This window comes from Thunnus maccoyii, chromosome 8 (genome assembly GCF_910596095.1).
Source record: "Thunnus maccoyii chromosome 8, fThuMac1.1, whole genome shotgun sequence".
Classification (NCBI taxonomy): domain Eukaryota; kingdom Metazoa; phylum Chordata; class Actinopteri; order Scombriformes; family Scombridae; genus Thunnus; species Thunnus maccoyii.
Window position 1 is genome coordinate 6,909,391 of NC_056540.1, and position 22,694 is coordinate 6,932,084.

At 39.2% G+C, this 22,694-nt stretch overlaps 2 protein-coding genes across 5 annotated transcripts; both read right to left on the minus strand.

Annotated features, from left to right (window-relative positions):
• Nucleotides 1-693: 693 nt before the first annotated feature.
• irf2 (interferon regulatory factor 2) lies at nucleotides 694-9,205 on the minus strand. 2 transcript variants are annotated; one of them, XM_042419290.1, is made up of 9 exons: nucleotides 8,959-9,205; nucleotides 7,010-7,102; nucleotides 6,742-6,841; nucleotides 5,805-5,981; nucleotides 5,631-5,677; nucleotides 4,448-4,583; nucleotides 3,308-3,460; nucleotides 2,223-2,260; nucleotides 694-1,561 (listed from the first exon to the last, which is right to left on the minus strand). In XM_042419290.1, exons 2-9 carry the CDS (start codon nucleotides 7,094-7,096, stop codon nucleotides 1,298-1,300), a joined length of 1,002 nt encoding a protein of 333 aa, XP_042275224.1. In that variant the 5' UTR covers nucleotides 7,097-7,102; nucleotides 8,959-9,205; the 3' UTR covers nucleotides 694-1,297. The 2 variants fall into 2 exon arrangements, with proteins under 2 accessions (XP_042275224.1, XP_042275225.1); XM_042419291.1 differs by lacking the exon at nucleotides 8,959-9,205 and adding an exon at nucleotides 8,865-8,922.
• A 3,058-nt stretch (nucleotides 9,206-12,263) lies between these two features.
• LOC121902024 (caspase-3-like) lies at nucleotides 12,264-22,636 on the minus strand. Of its 3 annotated transcripts, none has more exons than XM_042419190.1 (7): nucleotides 22,530-22,636; nucleotides 20,196-20,267; nucleotides 19,183-19,340; nucleotides 13,794-13,922; nucleotides 13,329-13,504; nucleotides 13,059-13,179; nucleotides 12,264-12,825 (listed from the first exon to the last, which is right to left on the minus strand). In XM_042419190.1, exons 2-7 carry the CDS (start codon nucleotides 20,261-20,263, stop codon nucleotides 12,596-12,598), a joined length of 882 nt encoding a protein of 293 aa, XP_042275124.1. In that variant the 5' UTR covers nucleotides 20,264-20,267; nucleotides 22,530-22,636; the 3' UTR covers nucleotides 12,264-12,595. The 3 variants fall into 3 exon arrangements, with proteins under 3 accessions (XP_042275124.1, XP_042275122.1, XP_042275123.1); XM_042419188.1 differs by having other exon boundaries at nucleotides 19,183-19,346; XM_042419189.1 differs by lacking the exon at nucleotides 22,530-22,636 and adding an exon at nucleotides 22,193-22,446 and having other exon boundaries at nucleotides 19,183-19,346.
• Nucleotides 22,637-22,694: the final 58 nt, after the last annotated feature.

Below are 22,694 nucleotides of genomic sequence, written 5' to 3' on the forward strand. Positions count from 1 at the left end.
TTAAAATTCATTCTAACATAGATGGCATTTTCAAATTCCTAACCGCCCCCTAATGATGATGATGAAACTGCCGGCGTCAGGTTACATTTTGGTGTAACTTAAGGTTGCGCTGCAGCCTCTCCTCTGCTCTCTGTGTCAGTGTTTGACCGAGGGCGGGGCTCAGCTCCACCACACACACACACACGCACACACACATGCACACACATGCACACGCACACACGCACGCACGCACACAGGGGGGACAGCAGAGCAGAGAGGTGGAGACAGTGAACCAGGTGAGGTGGAAGATAACCTTTGACGACAACTACGCTTGTTACTGTAAGTGCAATAAAACCTTTGCGAGTAAAAAGTATTTTATCAAACCACCTGTTGGACAAGCATGAGCATGTACAAACCAGCCCCTCCTCTCTACCAGCGGTACCTGCAGCAGTGATTCACCTCAGCAGCAGAGGGAGGAGGACACAGGACAGGAAGAAAGATTGATGTCTGTGTTCTTTATTCTTTCTAAACTTCACTCCGTATTTTAATGTCAGAACTATTATTTATCTTACTGATATTTTAGATTTCTTTCCAATGAGATATTAGTTAATATAGTGATTTTGCTGTTGTAAACATTATTGTTGCTACTCTATAACAATATTTATTTATATTTAAAATATAAATAATTTCTAATCTTGTTCTGCATTTATTTTTTTTAAAAATAATATACATTTTAAAAAGCTTTTCTTTAGTAATGAAAAAAAGAAAAGTATGTATGTGTAAAAATGTATCGATAAGGAACAGGACAGATAGGGAGTATCAATAAGAGTAGTAGTATTGATAAAATCCTAATGATACCCATCCCTATAGACGTGTGCACGATTGTATTTATTATATATGTATTTATTTATACCACGCGTCTGCACACATGAATGAGCTCACGCATTTCGTGACGTGTAAGGTCATAAATTTTTAGCTGCACTCCGACGGTCTGCAGTCCCTCACAGTCATGGGAAGATCACAAATTCACATCATGCAGACCCTCATGGCCTTGCAGATGCAGACAGTATAAACTGGGCCTAAGTGCTGACCAATTAATGGGCAGGTCAAGCCATGGCCCAAACACCTTTAGGCAATTTCTCTGATTACAAGGAAAAATGAGGGGATTTCATGGCCCAGACTGAAGCTACAGTAAAATCAAAGGTTTTGAAGCTCGCCCTCTTTAGGCTCCATGTGGCCGTCACGGAGAAAAGCAACATTCTCTGTCATTCCTATGCCCTGGAAGCGGTGATGATACTCCCTCATCTGGGAACAGAGGTCAGGAGGAAGTGACATCAGAGGTTTTCATAATGACGCTGGCCCGCATCTCATGGGTGTGACTTGTCGCCGGAGATGCGAGAGAGTTCTGGTTGTAGGCCGGCACCCAGCTGTCAGCGTGGTAGCTGATGAGGGGGGCCGGGTCTCGCGTGCTGGTGACCCTGAAGTTGGGCTTGTTCGCAGTCACGAAAGTGGCCATGCCGGGAAGAGAACATGAGGGAACCCTGAGAACTGGTGTGTTGTAGTCCCGCCTCCAGACTGCACCCTGTCAGTCAAAACAATGAAAAAGGAGAAGAAAAGAATAAGAGGAAGGTAACGACTGTGCAGCCAGAGTCACAAACATTGTGGTCATTTCTGACGTATGTTGTGGTAAAGACACCACCACAACGAAATAATCATAATGCTCTGTAACCCTGTCACAATATTTCGACATTGTATGCTTCACAGAATGCTGCAATGAAATGTATTATATGTGGAAAAAAAAGTGTCAATGAAACTGTTCAACACCAGCTAAAAACAGCAGTTATTCACAACTTCAGATAGAGATCTAAAGGAGAGTTTCTACATAACACTTGTGTACTCTTACACACACACACACACTGCATACCACCAGTGGTGTGTATGTGTGTGCATGTGCATGTGTGTTCACTGTGGGTACAATGTACTACAAAGGACAAACTCAAATCAAACTGTTAATGTTTGACAGTCACAGTTCCTGATAAGGCCCTCCCTTTTCTCAGTTTCTTGCAACATTACAGGAAGACACACACACACACATACACACACACACACCCTGTTTCAGCAGTGAGGTTGAGACAGGTAAAAACCTGTTTATCTGAAGATCATGCCAGTTAATAATTCATTCATCACTCTCTCCTGTGTGTGTGTGTGTGTGTGTATATATGTTTGTGTAATGGGATATTCACCTGTTTGGTGTCTTCTGTATCACTGTCTGTGTCGCTGCCTGTTGGAAATAAACATACAAGATTAAAGGTCAATGAAATTGTGTTCAGGAAATGATTACTGATGCCAACAAGCCAACTTCAGATCACCAGCAGCAGAGAGAAAGAGAAACACAAACAGTGGGAAAGATATGGAGAGCAGAAGAAGGAGGAAGAATTTGTTTAAACCTCTATTTTAAACAGAAAACCACTTTAGGCTCATATCCAGCAGTGTGTTTCCGACTGTTTAAACAGTTAAGTTAAAACATCTGCACACAGTAGCACAAAACAAGTGCCTGCATGGATGATGGTAGCGATTGAGAGAGATGAAAAACATACAAAGAAGAAAGAGGACAGATGGAATGACTACAACTCTGAACTGATAGAGCCAGCTCTGCCTGAATGACTGGTTGGGAAAGAGAAGTGAGACGAACAGTTTTCTGGGTGGTGATGTATAATGAAAAAAAAATATATATAAATATAAAAATATCACCATGTCTACTCTCCAATGAGCTTGTATGGAAGCAACACTGTGCTTTCATTTTGCCCTTGAATTCCAGCTACAAATTCAACAACACAAAACCTGAACAAGTCTAATTCAAACGCTGTTAGCAGTCGTGATCATCTTGGTTGTTTCACATCTGTTGTTGCTTATTTTCAACAATCAGCTGGTTTGCACATACTGTTCCTCACTTCAGATAAGATGTAGTGACTGCCATAAAGAAGATTCAGACACTATAAGTGAATTATGTAATCGAGGATGATGTAATGACAGGAGTCACCATCTGCTTTTGTAGGCTATTCCATATAAACACTAATTAATCCGAACCAAAAACAAAATATGATGTGAGTTTGACAGCCAGATTAAGCTGCACATCAGTCCCATTACGTATTGCTCTAGAAAGTTATTGTAAATATAGTAATCACTATGTCCTAAAATGCATTACTGTGGTCATAACTCTAGGTAACTGTGGCAGCTGCTTCCTTCTGAAGGCCTGGTACCCGGTAACCAAACCAGTTACGCTACAAAATGTGGTGAAGTTTGATATGTGTGTGGTGTGTCATCTCACCGCAGCATGAAGACACAGGAGAGATTTGGAGCGGGTACGAGTGGGAGGAGCTAACAGTCTGCTCTTCGTTCTCTGTGGTCACTTCGATTGTCTGACAGACGAATGGCAGCTGCTCGCTGGTGATCACGTGATCTTCTACTGAACTGTGAATGGCTTAACATAGAGAGAGAGGATGTGTTATGACAGGCTGATAACATTCTGACTGGATTTACTGATAAAACATGTGAAGTGCGTGCATCTAGCCACTGCTGCGAGATAAAAAGAAAGTGATTTTTTTATTGTTTTCTCCAACAGCTATTGCTAAACCTCAAATGTGTAGTTATCCATCATTTATTAACTAAAAAAAAAAAAGACATCCGACACCAACTTCCTCTCAATGTAGTGCCGTCACTGAAAAACTAAACACAAATCACAGAGTACAACTACAGTAAACATATAGAGCAAATATTTGTTCATGTTGTTTTCCTGCAATGTGTAATTTTTGTGGACAACCTTGTATTTATCTTTATACCACTGTGTTTGCACAGTAATGGTATTAGGCATGATGATGCTTATTGTTTTTTGAAAATGGTTAGACTCAATGCAGCAGAGGCGGAGATATCCTGAATTTTTCTGGTTCCCAGTATGAATTTAAGCTTCAAAATGCTGGCTCCTACAATTCCCATTATGCAACTCAATGGCGTATTTTCCCTGCCTGGGAAACACCCACGTCTTTCTAAGTCCACGCCACCAGTAACACAGAGTTTCTGTTACAAATCAAGTCGAGTCTGATGAAATCACCAGGGTTATTTTCTCAGACTTAATACACTCCTAAGAAGAAGATTCAGCTGCTTTCACAGACACTGCTCGTGCAAACTGATCTTCATGTGTAAAATTTGTAGAGTGGCCCTTTAAATGTAAACTGCACATTAAACCAGCACCCTCAGTGTAAAAGTATAGACAAGTATAGAAAATCTTCAAGTCAAAAACAACAACTTATCAACCACACTGCCAGAAATATTAGAATTTAACTAGAAACATGCCTGTGCTTAGATTTAGCTTTTTCACAATAACACTTCCAAACACAGGCCAAACCCAGAGACAGGTCACAGACAAAATAACCACATTATCGTAATACAGGAGATACCGGTGGTGTAGTACCTGAGGCGTTGTCGGTCACTGTGAGCTCTACTACTTCCTGCTTGATCACTTCCTGCTTGATCGTTTCTTGTTTTGTGTAGTCAATGGGTCCAACGTGAGCTTCAGAGTGAGTCCTGTCTGGAGACGAAGAGGCTACCTGATGGTGAGAGGAGTAGAGAGGGGAAATAGAAGAAAGACTGTTGATGACTGCTTAGGATGATAAAATAGACAACTACATTAAATCGACATTGTATACACAGCAGGAAGCTCCTAATTCAAACTCCTCAAACACAAGTTCAGTTCTCAACATAATAACCTACATAGATTTTCTTTGATAAGACAGCTGGGATGTAGTGGCCCAACCGGAGACATTGGATTTGCTCGGGTATTTATTAAAAAGATACTTGTAAGTGTGGTTTGAGGGTGCTTATACTGTATAAACAGCTTATTCCAAAAAAGGACACATCCTAATATCTGGAGCATTTCAGGCATGTAAACACATTAAGTTGACCACAAATACTGAAATAGGGTTTCATATTAAACATTCCAAAACAGCTAAAAACAAGTCATGTCTTGCTGTTTCTCTCTTCTCAGTATTTCAGATTGAACAGTTTAAACTGGTGTTGTTGGGATTATAGCATCTCTGACTTGACTTTGCACTTTGAGATTCACTGTGAATCAAAAGTGCAGCACAAATTAAATGTATTATTAAAAGAAAACACAAAATAAGTTTCCTCTTACTTTGTGCTGACTCTGGAAATAAAGCAGTCAATCCCATCATTTCATCATTAGTTAACTGGAACTAGAAGCTACTGCTTTTACTTGTGTGCATTGTTTGGAGAGACGGAACCAAATCAGGCAGGAAAGCTTGGCTAAAGCGCCTGTTTTCTAGTAAATTTCAGAGTCATGTGAGAACAGAAGCCACGGTTGATTGTTCAGGCAAGTTCATGTCAATTTGCCCGCTCACGAGTCACCCCTTTCACGGGAATCAAAGCGACAACATTTCTAGGTAAAGTAAAATATTCTTGTGAAGCCTGACACATCACTGAAACACGTTTGTCTTCTGTGGTATTGTTTCCCCCCATCATGCTGCTGTTCTTCAGCTGTGTTTTATGTATGTAATGAAAAAGGTTATGTCAGGTGTGACTACACTTGCATAAGATACTTTTGTGTTATTTGCCACAAACACCACTAGTTTATCTACCTCTTTATTTCCCTTTGGCTTCCCCTCCTTGTCTGTCTTCTTCTTTCCTACATGGACACACAGACAGAGAGAAACACTTTTAAGAAACTGATTTAAAAGCCACAATAGATAATCTCAGAAAACTGAGAGTTCATCGCCAAACCAAGCAGCAGCAGCAGCAGCAGCAGCACTCACCTTTCTTCATGTTTCTCTCCGCAGAGGAGAGCATCTTATAGACTCTGAAAGCATTGGTTCCCTTTTTGATACTTTTATCCTTCACCTCCTCAATGTCTGGCAGGCTGTTCATGGCACAACGGAAATTAGCCTTCCACGTCTTTGGGTCTGGACGGTCTATGCCTGGCTGGTATTTCCCTACACATTAATAAAAACAAATTGTCGCAGAGTCAGAAATGTTGTTATTTCTAAGTAAGGAATGCTCAACTCACAAAGCTTCACTTTCCATTAGTGCTGGGTAATATATCAATATTATATTGATATCCTGATATGAGACTAGACATCATCTGAGATTTTGGATTACTTAATATCATGATATAGCATAAGTGTTGTCTTTTCCTGGTTTAAAGGCTGCATTACAGTGAAGTGATGTCATTTTCTGGACTTAACGGACAGTTCTAACTGTTCTATTTGAGAACAGCAAACTTATTTTTAAAACAGCTGATTGCTTAGAGGAAGCTGATTTTATCTGCTTTCCAAACACCTAAAGTGCAGAACTGTAAATGAGGTCATATAGTTTGCCTCTGCCAATTCTAAGTTCATTTTTAGGAAACTTTTTCTGCACTTGTGGACAGCCTCCTGGCAGTAATTTAGTAGATTCTGGAAAAAATTCTCTTCCTTTTCTTCACTACTGATGTGGCAAGAAGTTGTGGGATTTTCTACTCCTCCAAAAACACTGTATGCTTCCTTACAAGGTACCTTAAGAAGAAAATTCCTGAGGCTTAGCAGAATGAAAAAGTCCTACAACTTGATCACTTTGATTTCTTACGTACAAGTGTTACATAAATCGAAAGTCTCTTTGATTTGAGACAGAGAACTAGTATTGTGGCTTGAAGGCATGAAAATGAAAACCGCTGAAAAGGAGAACCAGAGAGTGAGAGTTAGGTCAGTGTGTTACCTGTATGTATGGCCCATCTCATGAAGAGCGGAGCATCTTTCTCCAGGTCCCAGCCGTGACGAGCAGCGTGCATCCACGGGATCTGGAAGATTCTCTTTTCCTAGAGACATTTTAAGGTCACTTTTAGTCAGTAATGCACTGTCACTCTGCAACCATGAGCATGTGTTTGTTCGTCTTTCCACCCACTTTTTCCCCCACAAAACAAATGTTATTATTCAGCCTTTTATCAACTGTATTGCAGTGTGAGAGCATATGCAAGTGTACTCACTTTGTTTACCCATTTGAGTCCTGGTATCTGACAGGAGTCGATCTGTTCCTCCAGCCACGGCCGCATCCTCATTCTCTCTACTGGCATTGTGGCCTGTGAACACACACAAACATCTGTATATACACAACATCTGCATGCATGATAACTGCTGTAAGGCTTACATTATAATTAACATTTAAAAAATGTACATTTTGATAAAAAAAAAGGTTGTAATTCGTACAGGCAACAAGACAAATACCATAACATACTGGCACATGGTCTTCTCTGACAGGAAGCAACCACTTAAGATTGTTTTTCCATACAATCAACTTTTGGAAACTGTTGAATCGATCATGTCTGTGGATGTAACAATAAAAGTCCTGCAGTGTTTCACTGTTTGATGTGTGTTTCAAAGAACAAGTTCCATAAAACGCTGTTCACATATAAAACTGTCAAATCATGTTTGTAACTGTAGCCATACAGTCCACTCCCTTCCACAACCGCTAACTGCCTTTCTTTGTCTGATGAATTCTAACTTAAACACTTAAGAGGAAAGACGAGAGGAAGGACAACAGAAAGGCATGAAAGAAGATAAAGAATACAGCTTGTTTATTAAAACAAGTAGAGCCGACTTTACCACCCCCACCCCCCACCCCCCACCCCCCCCACTACCCACTACCCACTACATCTGATTTAAGAGCAGGGTTGTGATCCCTGTCGTCCGATGTGATCAAAGTCCGGTGGGCCAGATCAACCAGTGCGCCTGACACTCCCCGCACACAGCACAGTGTGCCAACACACTGCCTCCTAACGTGAGAGTGAGCTCCCTAACAGGTCAAACAGGCTGACATGGCACCACATCAAATACAAAATATTATCCCTTATTATAAGCCACAGGACTGAAACTTCCAGCTGCATCCGGCCTGCTGCTCAGTGACACGCTGCATACATAGAGGCTGACCGCAGCGCAGTATGTCTATAACTCTACTACTAACGCAAGTTCACAAAAGGTGGTAGAGGTTGAATAAGTTAAGCCTGCATGTTAAGATGTTATCTCAGCTTAAACTAATTTTAGACCAACACTCTTTGTTATACTACTATGTGGTTGTATGTTCTTTTTTTACTGATTACACAATGAGGGACATTAATTATCCTTGCAAAAGAAAAAAAGGAGGTAAAAAAATAAAAATAAATAAATAAAAGCACAAGCAACTTAATGTAAAAGTTGAAAGAAACTTGTACAGTGTAAACTTAATAGAAATATGTAATATTCAAAATATCTGCATGATAGCTAGAATGATAATTCACAACGTCTAAAAGGTACGTTTGTAGGTTTCAGGCCAACAAATATTTGAGTTTACCTGTAAAGTACTTAGAAACTACATTTTCCCTGCTTACCAACAACCACCCAAAGATATATATTTCATTTGTGAAATAACAGCTAAACTTCTTTTAGGTTGCAAAACGAGGTAAATAACCTGTAATGCAGTTTAAATAATACTCTCTACTAGGAGTCCTTTGATGTACAAACACATGTACTAAGGCCTGAATGCAACACGAAAATAACTCAAAAGCCAGTCTCATATCACTGCTAATATCACACATTATACGTTCAGCGAAAATACTGGTAAATACTTAACTAACAAAACTGTTCCCCCTTTATACTACAAGATATAAAATACCGAATCAAATTGTAGCCATATTGCCTCTGGTGCACAATGTTAGTAGCAGGTTTGTTGGCAGCGAGGGGTCAAGTCAAAAGTTAACCGCGGTGTTGTTTGTGTACTGCCACAAAAACGACAAAGCCAAAAGTGAAAATAAATGTCATTCCTAGTCAACAAACCCGGAGAAAAACTACAGTATTACTTTCACTTACACAGCGAGCTATGGACCCGTCATGTCGTCCTGTAGGAAGTCTGTGTGTGGTGTGAGAGCAAGTCAGCAGCGTTAATATGCGGAAACAATGTTACCTGTTAGTTTGGACGGCCTGTCGCTTCACAGTCCTGCTGCCAGATTAAACACACGCGAGGCTCAAGTGGGACAACTTAATTTATTTTGTGGTCTTGAATGGAAAAAAAATGGAAAAGTGTGGCCGTCGTTTATTTCTGTTTCTGTGTCGAGACCGAAAGCAAAACAAGGCTGGTTCGGGAAGTGGGGGCTCGCGCTGGAAATCCCCCTCCTGCTCTCGTGCTCTCTCGCTCTTGTCGAGCTCGAGCGGCGTCGCGGAAGTCTCTTTGGCCGCGTGCGCGCTCCCCCAGGAAAAAAATAACACACACGAAGAGGTCTCACTCTGCTCTTTATTCGTGGTACCATAAAAAATCTAAACAAGCATTTCATGTATCTCACCAAAATTAAAAAGTTCGACTCGTATTTGCTGCACCACGCTTGTGAAACAGCTTTCATAACCATCCGAGGGCAGCGCAGATACCCAGACTCTGTTAAAAAGGCCTAAAACCTTTTTATTCAGCAAGGTTTTTTCATATCAACTCTTGTTATTTTCTTTATGTTATACGTTTTTAACACTGTAGCACTTTGAGATTCACTGCGAATGAAAAATGCCGTACAAATGTACCAACTAATAAAACAAATTTTCACTGCATGTCAGTTACTTTTTTGGTAATTGACTGGTTCCAAATGTGTGTGTGAATTTGCATCATTACAGTACAGTATCAACTAATGTGTGTCCTGCATTACTTCGAAACTGTGGACATGTGGAGTAGCGCAGTGGTTCCCAACCTGGGGGTTGTAACACCCACAAGGAGTCACTGGGTTAATGTCACGGGTCACAAAATGATAGGACCACAGAAAAAAACATATTTCTGACACCTTTTTTAAAACTTTCCTCAGAATTTTGCATTATTTATTATAGATTACTGTATTTTATCTCATCAAGCCTCTAAAAGTTATTGGAATAAATAACAAAAAAATGGGTATAAAACACAGACAGCTTGGGGTTAGAGTTCAACAGGGTCCCAGTAAGTAACAACTTAATCCAGTCAGTGTTTAGATTGGGAAATTGCAGTATGAGAGACATGTTAAAAAACACTTTTTAAATATATTTTTTTAAAAGTATTCTTTCATAATCTTAAATTACCATTTTATCCTTTCATTTGAATATAATGATAACAAATGAGAGGCATAAATTGGGGCAAGTTGTTGTGTCCATAGAACTAAACTGAACCCCAAACCAGAGTGTGGATGAAGTGTCACGTACATTTTTTATTGCTATCCCTGGCTGTTACATAGTGTGTGCATGCCGTGGTTGTGTGGCTGGGGAACTTTATTGTAGCTGACATTCTGCCTCTACAAAGGATAAAACCAATGGCCAACTGTATCCATTAAAACATTTAGTCATCATAATATGAAGCATGAAGTACTGTCATGAGCCCAAATTAACATGTATGCTGTGAGTAATAAGTAAGACTAGTTAAAGTGTAAACCAGATGTTTAATTGCAGAAGGGCACATGGTGAAAATTAACGCCCACTTATGGATCGTTTTCTTCAAAAACATAGACGATCTTTGATTTCATTTTCACTTCCTCTACACATCCCCCCTCCCCCTCCCTCTCACCCTATCTACCCCTTTCTCCGCGGTTGATGCTGGAAATGAAACTTGCAGTTTGCACCAGCGTGTACGTGTGTGTGTGTGTATGATTAAACCCCACCTGCAGTTATTTGAAGAGGTCAGATTTTTGCTTTATTTGCCTACACTGAACTTATGCATAGTTAGAGTGCTGGGGTCAAAAAGTGAACACATCCTATTTATACTGAGTGTAGTCATATTAAAAACGCAGCGTTGCAGTTTATAATAAAATGTTTTTTATGCGTAAGAAATGCAGTTGTTTCTTATCTACAAATTATAATATTGCCAATATACTGAAAATGTATTTACTTTTCTAAAATCGTAAGTTGTAAGTGATATTAGACTGATTTTTTAAGCTTTTGAGAATTTATATCATAGCCAATGTTGTGGATAACTTTATATCACTTTACAATAAACACACATTAATGTATCAATAGCAGCTAACTGGCTTTAGAGGTGTCATGATTATTCCCCTCTCTGTTTACATCAGGAGAGAAACAGAAAATAGGATGCACTGTTATTTACTGTATGCAAACAATTGCCATTAAAGACATGTAAACGGTGACAACAGACAGTTTTGAAGTCATCCCGGGTCAGGTCATAGTCCTCTGGACCAGTAGAGATCTGAGTAAAGTTAGGGTTATCTCTGCTGAAACACACACACACACACAGCAGCTGAGTCTCGAAGGGTGTGATAATCTAATAGAGAAAGTTTATAATTTAACAGCTGACAGGACAAAAAAAAAAAGCAGACTTCTAGACTAGAGGAATAGGGAGGTAAAAAGTCACACTACAGATGCTATATGTCATCTGGTGTTTGTTTTAATTATGAGTGCTTAGAGTATATTTACATTCTAGTGCATCTAAAAAGAAATGCAACCTCTAACCCTGGCAGAGTTGTTGTCTTGCTCTGTAATTGAGCCCCACAGACCGGTTTAACCCTTCATTCTTTGAATAACTGACATACACAGAGACAAGAGTGACAGCTGGGAACAAACCTGTCACCCGATCTACTAAACGGATACACAGAAGATGAACAGAATCCATGGAGAAAACGGCTTTTGCCAAAATGACGTGTTCTGTGTGTCTCAAGGATTAAATTCAGCAATTTCAGTTCCTGGAACAATGCGCCTTTGAAGGACTGCTGACTCATTAGAGGCCCTCAGAGCTTAACTACATGTGTCTCTAGCTTCCTCTAGTGGTTGCATGTTTGCTCTTGCAAGTCTTTAAGCCTTTTGGTTTTATTCCTGAAAAGAAAATCCTTGTTACGTTTGTCTTTATGTAGAATGGAAACTGAAATTTGTGTGCTGAAATTTTTGCCCCAGAGCAAACGATAACCAGAGGACACAGTTACTGATCTTAAAACACATTTTGGTAACAAGAGTATTAATGAAGTAATATTTTTTAAAACCTACCAAACTTCTATGATCACCTCAAAATTAAAAGAAATATTCCATATCTTCTAAAACTGTTCATATATGCGGTACACTATTATTATTATTGTGTTGCTTAGCTCAGTTTAAGTGGATTTTTACATTAGCACATTACTTAGCTTACACATTACTAAAACTACGAAAAGACAATCATCACGTCTTCTGTTTGGCCAAAACCTGTAGTTATTTATGTTTTCATGGGACAGCCTGGGTAGAAACTCAGAACTGTAATAACGTATGAGGACACAGTCACAGTGATCTTTTTGTGCTTGTAGATTTATTGTGTGGTCAACTAATCGTTCATCTTATACAGTGTACATTCATGTAGCAAACATTTTTAAAGTTCACATTTTTAAGCCCTTTTTAGGGGGATTTACTATGAATTCATTCATTCATAATGATCACAGAAAGTGGTTAAGGTTTCCCTGAAAGATCCAACACTAAAAACATACTTATCATCATAAAATCCCTTTTGTCCTAATGCTGATGGTACATTTCATCACATTACAGCTGTGTTTTCCATTGCAGGTTACTCTCTTGTAGGTAAAAGAAAGAGAACAGTTAAAGTGGAGCCCTGAGTAGAAATCAGACTAGTGAGGAAAGTAAAAGTCTTTAGTCAACATGGAGACAATGCAGGGGATCTGCTTCATGCCATTAAATCCAGGTAGGTTGGAGGAGGACTCAAAGTTTAGCGCCACCTTGCGGTTGACTCGGGTCATGATCTGCATCAGCTCCAGCTCTCCGCTGTGACAAAGCAACATCTCACACAATGCCTGCATGAACCAGGAACCATTGAGCGTGTTCCTCCATGAGTAGTAGCCTGTTGGACGGTTATAATGATCAGTACTGTTTGAGACATCTTCATCAAATTGTGATTCTGCTCATTTTACTGTGAAGATACGACAAGCCATAAACAGCATGGTGCAGGTGTTCCATATTAGTTGTTACTTGGGGAACAACCGCTCTATTTAATAATTAACTATGAAGTAATAAAGCATCCAAAAGGCAGAAAAAAGTGGACAAAAAGTCTTTTCTACTGCCATTACTGGTTACCTGGAGCGGTGGAATAGGCATACAAAAAGTCCGCCTCCACAGGAATCCTCTCTATTTTTTGCTCCTCTACGCTGTCGGTCTCAACCATGGCTCCACCATCCAGCTCTGAACCACGGCACGCCTACAACAGACAATGTTTTATGGAAAAAAGCAGTAGATATTACTGTCAAGTGATTTTGGGACACATGACACATGTTGGGAGTAGATGGTGCTCTATCATATAGTTTTTAACCTTATTGTGTCCACCACCACATGTATAAATTGACTAACCTGTATGAAGAAGAGCTTTGGTTTCCCCACCAGACTCTTGCAGGCATCTCCTTTAAAGTGTTTTGTCAGGACTTCAAACTTTTCTAAGCCATCAGTGCCATATATCACTCCCTCATCTCCGTGACTTAGCAACACACATACAAATGATGCGCTTTTACTGTGGTCCTCTTTGGACACTGGAAACACACAATGAAACAAGACAGGGTTAGATTACCAGTCCAGATTACATGTTATCTTGAGGAAAGCACAGATATTTTAGGATTAAACCGTTTTAGTTCTCAGGGAGGAAAAAAAACCTACATGGATGTTGACTTAACAGTTCCTCAAGATATTCATTAAATTCATGAAATTCTTATGTTTTTCTGTCACTCACTTTGCCTTTGATATATATATATGTATGTATGTATATATGTATGTATGTATATATATGGGAGTATAATCCTTGAAAGAACAAAAATCAATTACCGCTTGACATCATGTTCGTCATGTCCTTCACAGTCAGATCATTGGCCATTTTGACCTTATAGCCCAGTTTAGTGAAGGTTTTCATAGCAGAAGCAGCATCAACGTCCGTCCCGTTACGAGTACTCATCCCTGCAGAGACACACAAGTCAAAATGCAGACCCTTTTAATATCAGCATCTACAATTCAGTCCAAAGAACAGAGTCGCAAGCTGTCGAGACTCATGCAACAGAACCTGGATCTTTTGGTCTCACACTTTCACAGTTGCTGTTTCTTGTCTAATTGTGTGCGTTTGTGTAGCTGACATGGTGCAACACAGCTGTGACTCAACTGACTGTGTCTGTTTGGGGGAAAAAAAAACACTGGCAGGATAAAAACTCAAGTTTCCCTCAGTGGACTTCAGTGAAGGAAAAAAACAGAGGAGGCAGATGTGTGTTTTTTGTGATTTTCTGGTATTTTTATACTGTTATACCACAAACAGCCTTTTGCTCCGTAGCCTCTGTTTAGTCACTGGTGAAGTTTCTGCCTGGATCAAAACCATTAAATTTATTAAATCATTATCGTTTTAATTGATACATATATATGCAGTTCTTGAGAAATAATAAGCAATCAGCCCATTTCCAACAGGTATGTTCTGACCTGGCACTGCACTATTATTACAAACACACACTCTCTCTGGATACATGAATGCAGAGTGCAAAGCATGTGTGACCTCAGAATAATTCATATTAAAACAGACAAAAATCGTTGTTATAAGAAACATTTTCACTTTTATGAATCTGGATCTGATGGTAAACATTTTAATATTATTATGCATTAGTATGCTGTGATGTGAACTGCAGGACAAAAGCCTGTTCACTTTCTGTGAGTAAAACTAAAGATCAGCGCTGTCTGTGTGGTTTCTCTGACTGTGTGATCATTCAAACTGATTGAACTCTTTTAGCTGCATGATGTCAGCCTACAGAAGAATGTCTGTCTTCCTGTTATGATGTCAGCGATTATGACAAATATCTATAAATGAGTTTCTCAGAAGTCAGAATCTCTTCACCGGCTGAACAGACAAACAGTTATTACATGTGTCAGACACTTGATACGATCTTATGTCCATCTCACGTGTTAGATCATTTTCAAGATCATCAGCCACCATGGCGAGAATAGACGGCAGAGCCAGCAGGATGTAACACTGCACTATTGCACAAGACTATGAATGTTTTAATGGCTTCATATTGTGTCTAAAGCTCAGACAAATATACAGCACATTATCAGCACAGATGCAGATGAATGATGAGATGACATTTCATACTAATTTACAATGTCGTCTGAATTTAAACTCATCTCTCACAGTCAGATGAAAACATAGATACCTGTGAATGTCTGCCTGGATAAATGCCTCAGATTAACATGAATACATAAACAATAAATAAAGGATTTACTGAAGGGTTCCAGTATAAAGTGTAAATGTGAGAGGAAATGTGATCTATTTCCTCTCAGTATTAACAGATGACTGTTTTCCTGTTTTTCTGTGTTTCTGTTTACTGTTCTGCACAGGACTGTAACAGAGGGATGGAGGACATGAGGAGGCACATGGAGGCTGGAAGCTGTCTGTCACTGAAGAAGAGAACAGGAGGTTAAAGAGTGACTTCCAAGAGGAAAAAGACACAGAGAAAAAGAGATCTGGTCTCTTCACTGCCAGCTCTCTTCTCAGGAGGAAAAGTATGAAGTGCTGGAGAAGGCAGCAGGGTCAATCAAAAAAGAGAGATGGGCAGATCATCTCTCTTCAACAGCGCCTCCACACTCAGAGAGGAGAAACGGAGTCAGCCAGCTGGAAGCTCAGTTTCAAAGACAGAGAAATCAGCAGGGCCGATGAAAAAAGACGAGCACGCACCACCGCTCACATTGACACGTTGGCCCTGCTGAATGAGACGGAGTCAGCTCTGAAAGGGAGCAAGCTGACCTGTCATACTCTAGAGGAACAACTCAGAGAGCAGCTGGCTGACATACAGGAGCATCACCAGAGAGAGCTGTCAGAAAGAGAAGAGTTTCCAGAAGGAGCTTTCTGAAACAGAAAGAAAGTCCAGGAAGGAGCTCTCTACGCTGGGTGAGGGTTGAGAGAGGAGGTCACAGCTAGTGGGAGAAAGAGCGGAGAGAGCTGGAGGAGACGCTACAGGTCAAAGATGAGATCTGGATCCACGAGGAGGCGCAGAGGAAAGAGGAGATCCAGCAGAAGAAAACCTCCAGCTTCAGGTTTGCTGCCTCAGCTCATCTTTTTAACTGATTTCAGATCACGTCAGAGCTTTGGAATTGAACACAAATGATCTTTTCTTTCTCTTTTCAGGAACTCCTGATGAAAAAGGAGAAGAAGGAGAGTGAAACAATCAGAAAATAAGTTTTCTTGATCTGATTCATCGGCATTCTCGCTACCAACGCTCCCCCGCTCGACCACAGCTGCTCTCTCTCTCTCTCTCTCTCACACTCTCTCTCTTTCTCTCTTTCTGTCATTTTTACAGTACAGTCTACAGTGTGTCAGTTAATAAATGCTGCAACTTGGGGGTTAGCTCTGAAGTTAGCGACAATGGGTTAGCCTAACCTAACGAGCACTCAACCTAGGGGAAACACCGAACAGGTCGTCAGTGACCGTGACAGTTATGAAGTTCAGTTTTTTAATTCCTCAGTGTTTTTAACTCTCACACCCTGTCACACATCAAGCAAACTAAGCAGCTGTTTGGGGCCTCCAAATTAGGGCCCCAAAAGTCCCCTGTAACTGATAAATGATGATATGTGACATTATTAGATTGTTACTGATTTATCTATGTGTAAGAAGCATTTTACTGTTGAAGAGGCTCCAGCTATTTTATATATTAGTTTAGTTGTGGCTCTGAAGCTGGAGTCAGGTCAAATCATACATGCACTGATATAGACTATGTATGTATGTACACAGACGCATACACCTATAAATACTATGCACATAAATACATCATTGCCATGAATTAGGGAACATACACATGTGCAAGAATGTCACTATTTATTATGAGCTTTAAGCTTTAATGTCCCTGACAAATAAACTAATAAATAAATAAATGAAAAAAAGGTCCCATCCAAAAGACCACAAGATAAATCAATCACAAGAGAGAAAAGAAGACAAAACCAAGTATCCTGTATCTAAATTTGAAACTTTTCTCTGATTTTAGCTTTTTGTGAAATATTGCATCATGTGAACAGCTATCAGACATCTGAAATGTGACAAGGAGCCACAACTACACACTGACCTTTATGAGAGGTCACACGCCAAAAAGGTTCAGAGCCACTGATTTCATGTAGATATTTATTATATCAGTATAAGCCCCATGAGATGCATCATCTCGTTTTCAAGGGTGTCCCAAACAAATGCTCACAAAACAAATGGAAAAATATGTTCAATTTGAACTTAAAGAGTAATAAATAATAGCTGGTAGTGTCTGTAATGTACAAAAGTACCATATATTCCTCTGAAATGCAGTGGAGTAGATTCAACTTAATTTGGTCATTTCATGTAATTCTCATCAGGCGGTATTGTGTTTTAATTTGTACTGTAGAGGTGGAGTTATATCCTGTGTGAGACCACTGCTGTTAATACATGTCAGCTACACAACAACAACAACACCCTTTTTCAAGTGTGAAAATGATCATGAAAAAGACCGAAGGAGGGTGGAGTTTTGTGTTTCCTCGTTACAAAAACCCGTCTACAGAAATCAAAGAAAAGCCTGGAATCAAGTGCACCGTTTACCAGAATACACAGAATATAGCTGAGGGATGTGCTGTCTAGACCTGCTCTATGTGAAAACTTCTGTTGTGATTTGGTGTTATATAAATAAAAACTGAATTGAATTGAAGAACAGAAGAGTAAAATGGTAAAAGAATGGACATAGATCAGTGAAAAAAGGTTGAGCTTGTCTCCAGCTATAAACACCTTGAAGCATTTATTGATGGTTAACACAGATGCTGTTTACAGTGTGCCAACGCTCAACATCGATTTTATAGCACAAACAGAATGCTTTTAATGCAAGTAGAAAGGTATTCATTCTAATTTAGAGATCTTTTGATTTTTTATTTTAATGTTTTCACTGACATGACCTATATTCCAGTAGAGTCCCAGAATAAAAATAGACCTGAAAATGTGAACGGTACATCCCCAAGACTTTCATTCATGAGTCTGTAGTTTCTCATCGATTTCAACTGAAAAACTAATGATTGAAGTGGGAGCTGACTGATTTTACCAGTGAATTTCAGGAGCATTCTTAGTCAAACTGCTGTCGTCACAGTGCTGCTGTGACTAAAATCTGCAAGATTGTGAAACATGTGCATATGTAAATGGGAAGACGGTGCACTTCATGAGACTTAGTTAATGCTTTATTTTGCAGGTTCTTTCATTTTACATTAATTTCCTGGAAATTCTTGGAGTAATTTGCAAGTATTTAACAGTGAATTTTTGGGACATTTTACAGAGAGGGTGGTGCAATTTGTTACAAATGATAAGAAGCAATTTAAAGTATTCAGTTGGTTTAGTTGGTAATTTTTCTTTAACTGACAGAAAATAGTTAGTTTTTAGTGTGTAGTTTTGTGTGTCAAACTACATATTAGCATATTAGGTTGTTTCTTAAAAACTCTATGAGCACATTGATGAGCACCCTTTCAAAGAAATGTCCTAAGAAAGAAGAACTTTTAGGAAATTATTGAAAAAGCACAAAACTACACACTGAAAACTAAGTTTTCCTGTCAGTTAAAAAACCGTCAAGAGTCTACTTTATTAAGAAATTTTGAAAAAGAACATCTATATATGAACCCAAATAGCCTATGATGTATGGGTACTTACAAATTAAACAAACTTAACACTTAATTAAACAAAAAAAATTAAACAAACGCAACCCTAACCCCTAACCCTAACCCTTTTCTTATCATTTATACCAAATGTCCTAAAAATTCCTGTTAAATACCTGCAAATTAATCAAAAAGTTTCCAGGAAATCTGTATAAAATATGGGGACCTATAGTTACTGAGACTTTTTTGAACCATGGTATGCATTGATATTTTGTAAAATGCACATGATGATGGTTCGGTTGTATTCAGGTGTCGGAGTGAGCCATGATAGTGTGGCAGTGAGCCAGCATGCACAACACTAGGAGCCTGAAACTGAAGCAGCTAAATGGAATTCAGCCTACAGTGTCTTCTCCAAATTTCTTCTGTGGAAAAGGCCTCATGTACCTGTCACAAGCATTACTAAGAACTTGATTTCAGTCAGTCTCTCATCTCTTATCTGCGTAGCACCTACGCACGCAGATACGCAGAAAGCGATGTGACATGACCTGAAATAGATAAGTGTCTGCATGAGTGCATAGCAGCGTGTGCGTGTGTTTACCTGTTCTACTGTGGAAATTCTTGTTGTTGATTATCAGACAGGTTCCCATGTTGGGGTAGTCCATCTTGTAGCGGTAAGGGTCGCCACCTGCTGCTTTACTGCTGCTGCTGCTGCTGCCGGGGACAGTCTCCATCTCCTCAGTCTTTTCACTGCCCCCCCTGAAACTTCATACACAGAGTCGTGAACACACGTTGAAATGAGCACTTTTACACTTAAACACATTTTTTAACATTGCACTGAACTCCCCATGCACAGCCAGTATTTGCAACCAGGTGCTGGTAAGTCACAGGAGCATCTTAGGTGAAGATCAAAATTAACCACCGCAAACTGAAATCACTTTACTGTGACTTTATTAGGAGTGAACAACACGTTTCGACTGTAGTTTCTTCAGGTTTCGCTCAGCTTTGGGCAGTTTTGAACATGTTTTGTCAGCTCGGTGGTAAGTAAAATTGAAAGGCTTATTTAACCTCAGAGCCACATGACTGCTGACATCACAGATGGATGCCTTCAAGACTTTTGGAATATCTCATTAATAAGTTGATCTAGCAAAGCAATTGGAGTTCAACTCATGATAAATATAATGAATGTTCTAACTCTTTGAGTGAGCATTTACTCCAAAATTTGCTTGTATAAATAAACAATAAAAGTAAATAATAAAAGTAATAAATACTGTATGTACGTAGAAATGGTTTGTACCATATACACATAGACACAATATTTGCTGGACACTGAAGTCAAACTATTACCAGATTTCCTTTGTGGACAACTGTAGGTTGGTCAAAAATCTTACTTGCCATAAAATAAATCTCACATCTTAGATCTACAGAAACTGCTATTTGACTTGGACTAATTTGATAGATTACATGTTAATTCTACATATAGAGACTTTGAAGTCTGTAGCTGCTACCAGTCTGAGAATATTTACCCTATATTCAATGGACAGAGCAAAACCGTTTCAGTTATTGTGACAGCGGATACAGATGATCAGAATGTCATCTATGTACAATGATTACCTCTTTGAAAAGATTTTGAGGGCGTCCACTTGGTCCGCCTGGCTCCCAGCATCACTGGCCTTATCCATGTTTCTATAGATGACAGATGAAGACATAAGAGGCAGTCTGACAATACAAACTATATGGAAACTGGAAACCACCATAAACATAACACCTTTGCTAGTATACATTTCCTGCTCTCTGTCAATGCATGTGCAGTGTGCATCAAATTACCTTTTAATGCATCAAATCTTTTCTCATACCAGCTGAACCAGTGTACCAAACTTATCTTTTACATAATTTTGATTTGTTATGTTGAGCTACTGCTGATTTTTTTTTGATGTAAACTACACTTGTGCAGTATATCATAAGCCGAAGGGAATAATAATGGCAATGCTTAAACTTTCAGCCTACACAATAGAGCATAAGAGAAAGCCTCTCTGTGTCTGTGTGGGTTTTCCTCCACCTGCTGTGGTTTCCTCCCACAGTCATACATCATGCAGGTTACACACTGTACATTAACCAGAAACTCGAGCTGGTGAGTGTGAAGTCTATATAAGAGCATTAGCACTGCAATTGACTATAAATCTGTCCATGTTGTACCCTGCTTCTTGCTTGATGTGTGTTGGGATAGGCTCCATCCCATCATGACCCTGAACAGGATGCTGGATGGGTTTAGCAGTCATATTGCCACGTTGATCTGATTTAAGTATTTGCACAAACTGGATTAGAGTTAACCTTTCATGTGGAAACCTATGGCTCGGTTGCCAGAGCAACATAAAGAAAAGAAAAAAACTTGCCAGACAAGGAAGTAAACAAAAGCTTGTTCCAATAAGAGAGAAAGGCTTCACAAGGTTTCCTCCAGGAAATGGTTTAGCCAAGTCTGTAAACAGCCTCATGCTCAATTTAGCTAGTAGATGATAGGTCAAACAACAAACTCAGAGAATACTTTTGTAAAATAGTGCTTCTTCTTCCTTTGAGGTTAATGTTTTATTTCATAAAAGTGTATATAATTTTATGGTAGTAGAGGTGGTCTTTATTTTAGGAAAGTCCTTAAAGCGGTCAGCTTACCCAAATTACAAAAACATGCTCTAACACGCCACCAGTAGTCTCTAGTTTTAGATCAGATCTTACTGTAAACAGGTTTTCTAAGCATGATTTATTCACTAGAAGGTAGTTCTCATTAAAGCTTTCGACAGAATTAGAATTGAGTTTTTTATACTGCACCCTACTCATGGATGAGGGCGTATTTTCAATCTCTTTGAAATGATTTATTTTCCTCTCAAAGATAACCAGGGGTTTCGGGGACACCAGAAGTGCTAACTCATGTCTTTTTTTGTAATTTAGGTGAACTGGCCCTTTAAATGTAAAGCTTGAGTTATATATTGATATACTGATGATGATTTGATACTGAGGAGCAAATAACAATGACACATCAGGTGTCACATGAGTCATGAATTAAGGGGTTTTTGTAATCACAGGCAACTGTAAGACTGGTTCAGGTAACTGAATACCGGATGCAAAAACCAGACTGGTTCACGTTATGGTTAGTCTGGTTTGTTGTGGTTAATATGGTTAAGACCATGCATGCATTAAGAGAGCTCATAATAGCCTGCATATATCTTATGATACATGATATTAGTATCAGATCACGATATATCATATTAAATAATGTTATCTAATATATAACACGACAAATCTCATAATAGGTCCATGGTTGAGGACTTAAGAACATCCAGTACTGTTAATTTAGGGCGCAGCTAATAGTGAAACTATACTGACAGGAAATTTACAGCTTCTTATCAGTAAAGGCAGTTCAGCAAAAAAAAAAAAAAAAAAACGAACTGCCAATGAACCGTTCGACATGAGTCATTGTTAAAATGTGTAATTACATATAATTCACCTGGTTCATCTTGGTCTGTTTTACTCCACATTGTATAACATTTGCTATAACGTGAAGTACTCTGAACATGTAATTGCATTTATAATTCGGGAAAGTGACAACATGTGAACTTTACCTGCTTCAGGAAGCAATATGGAAGCAAGTCCCTCCTGGCTAACAGCCGCCAAAATGAATCAACATCCACAAAACTTCTGAACATATCTTAAACTCATAAAAGACTTTCTGACCGCCTGCGTTCGTTTGACACAGCGAATGAAGTTAAAATGAAATGAAATGACAATAGCCTGATTTAGCGTTGACCTACATCTGCGGTAAGTTCAGTTACAACTGAAGTAAACTCATTCGGACACGCCCAGTCCTGTTGTTACATATTACAGAAACGACAGTCATGATACGTCAATGTATAAATCACAATAAAAGAGGAAAAAATACTTGAATCAAAATACACCAACCTTCCTTTGCGTGGGACGGCTGTACAAGTCTTAGCAGGTCTTCTTCCTTGTTAGGATGTGTCAAGTTGTTCAAAGTACAAGCAAGAAACTCTAAGCCAATCAGGGAAGCTGCTCCCTGTGTGGGCGGAAGGAATATAGGAGGAACCTCACCTTTACTTAAAGAGA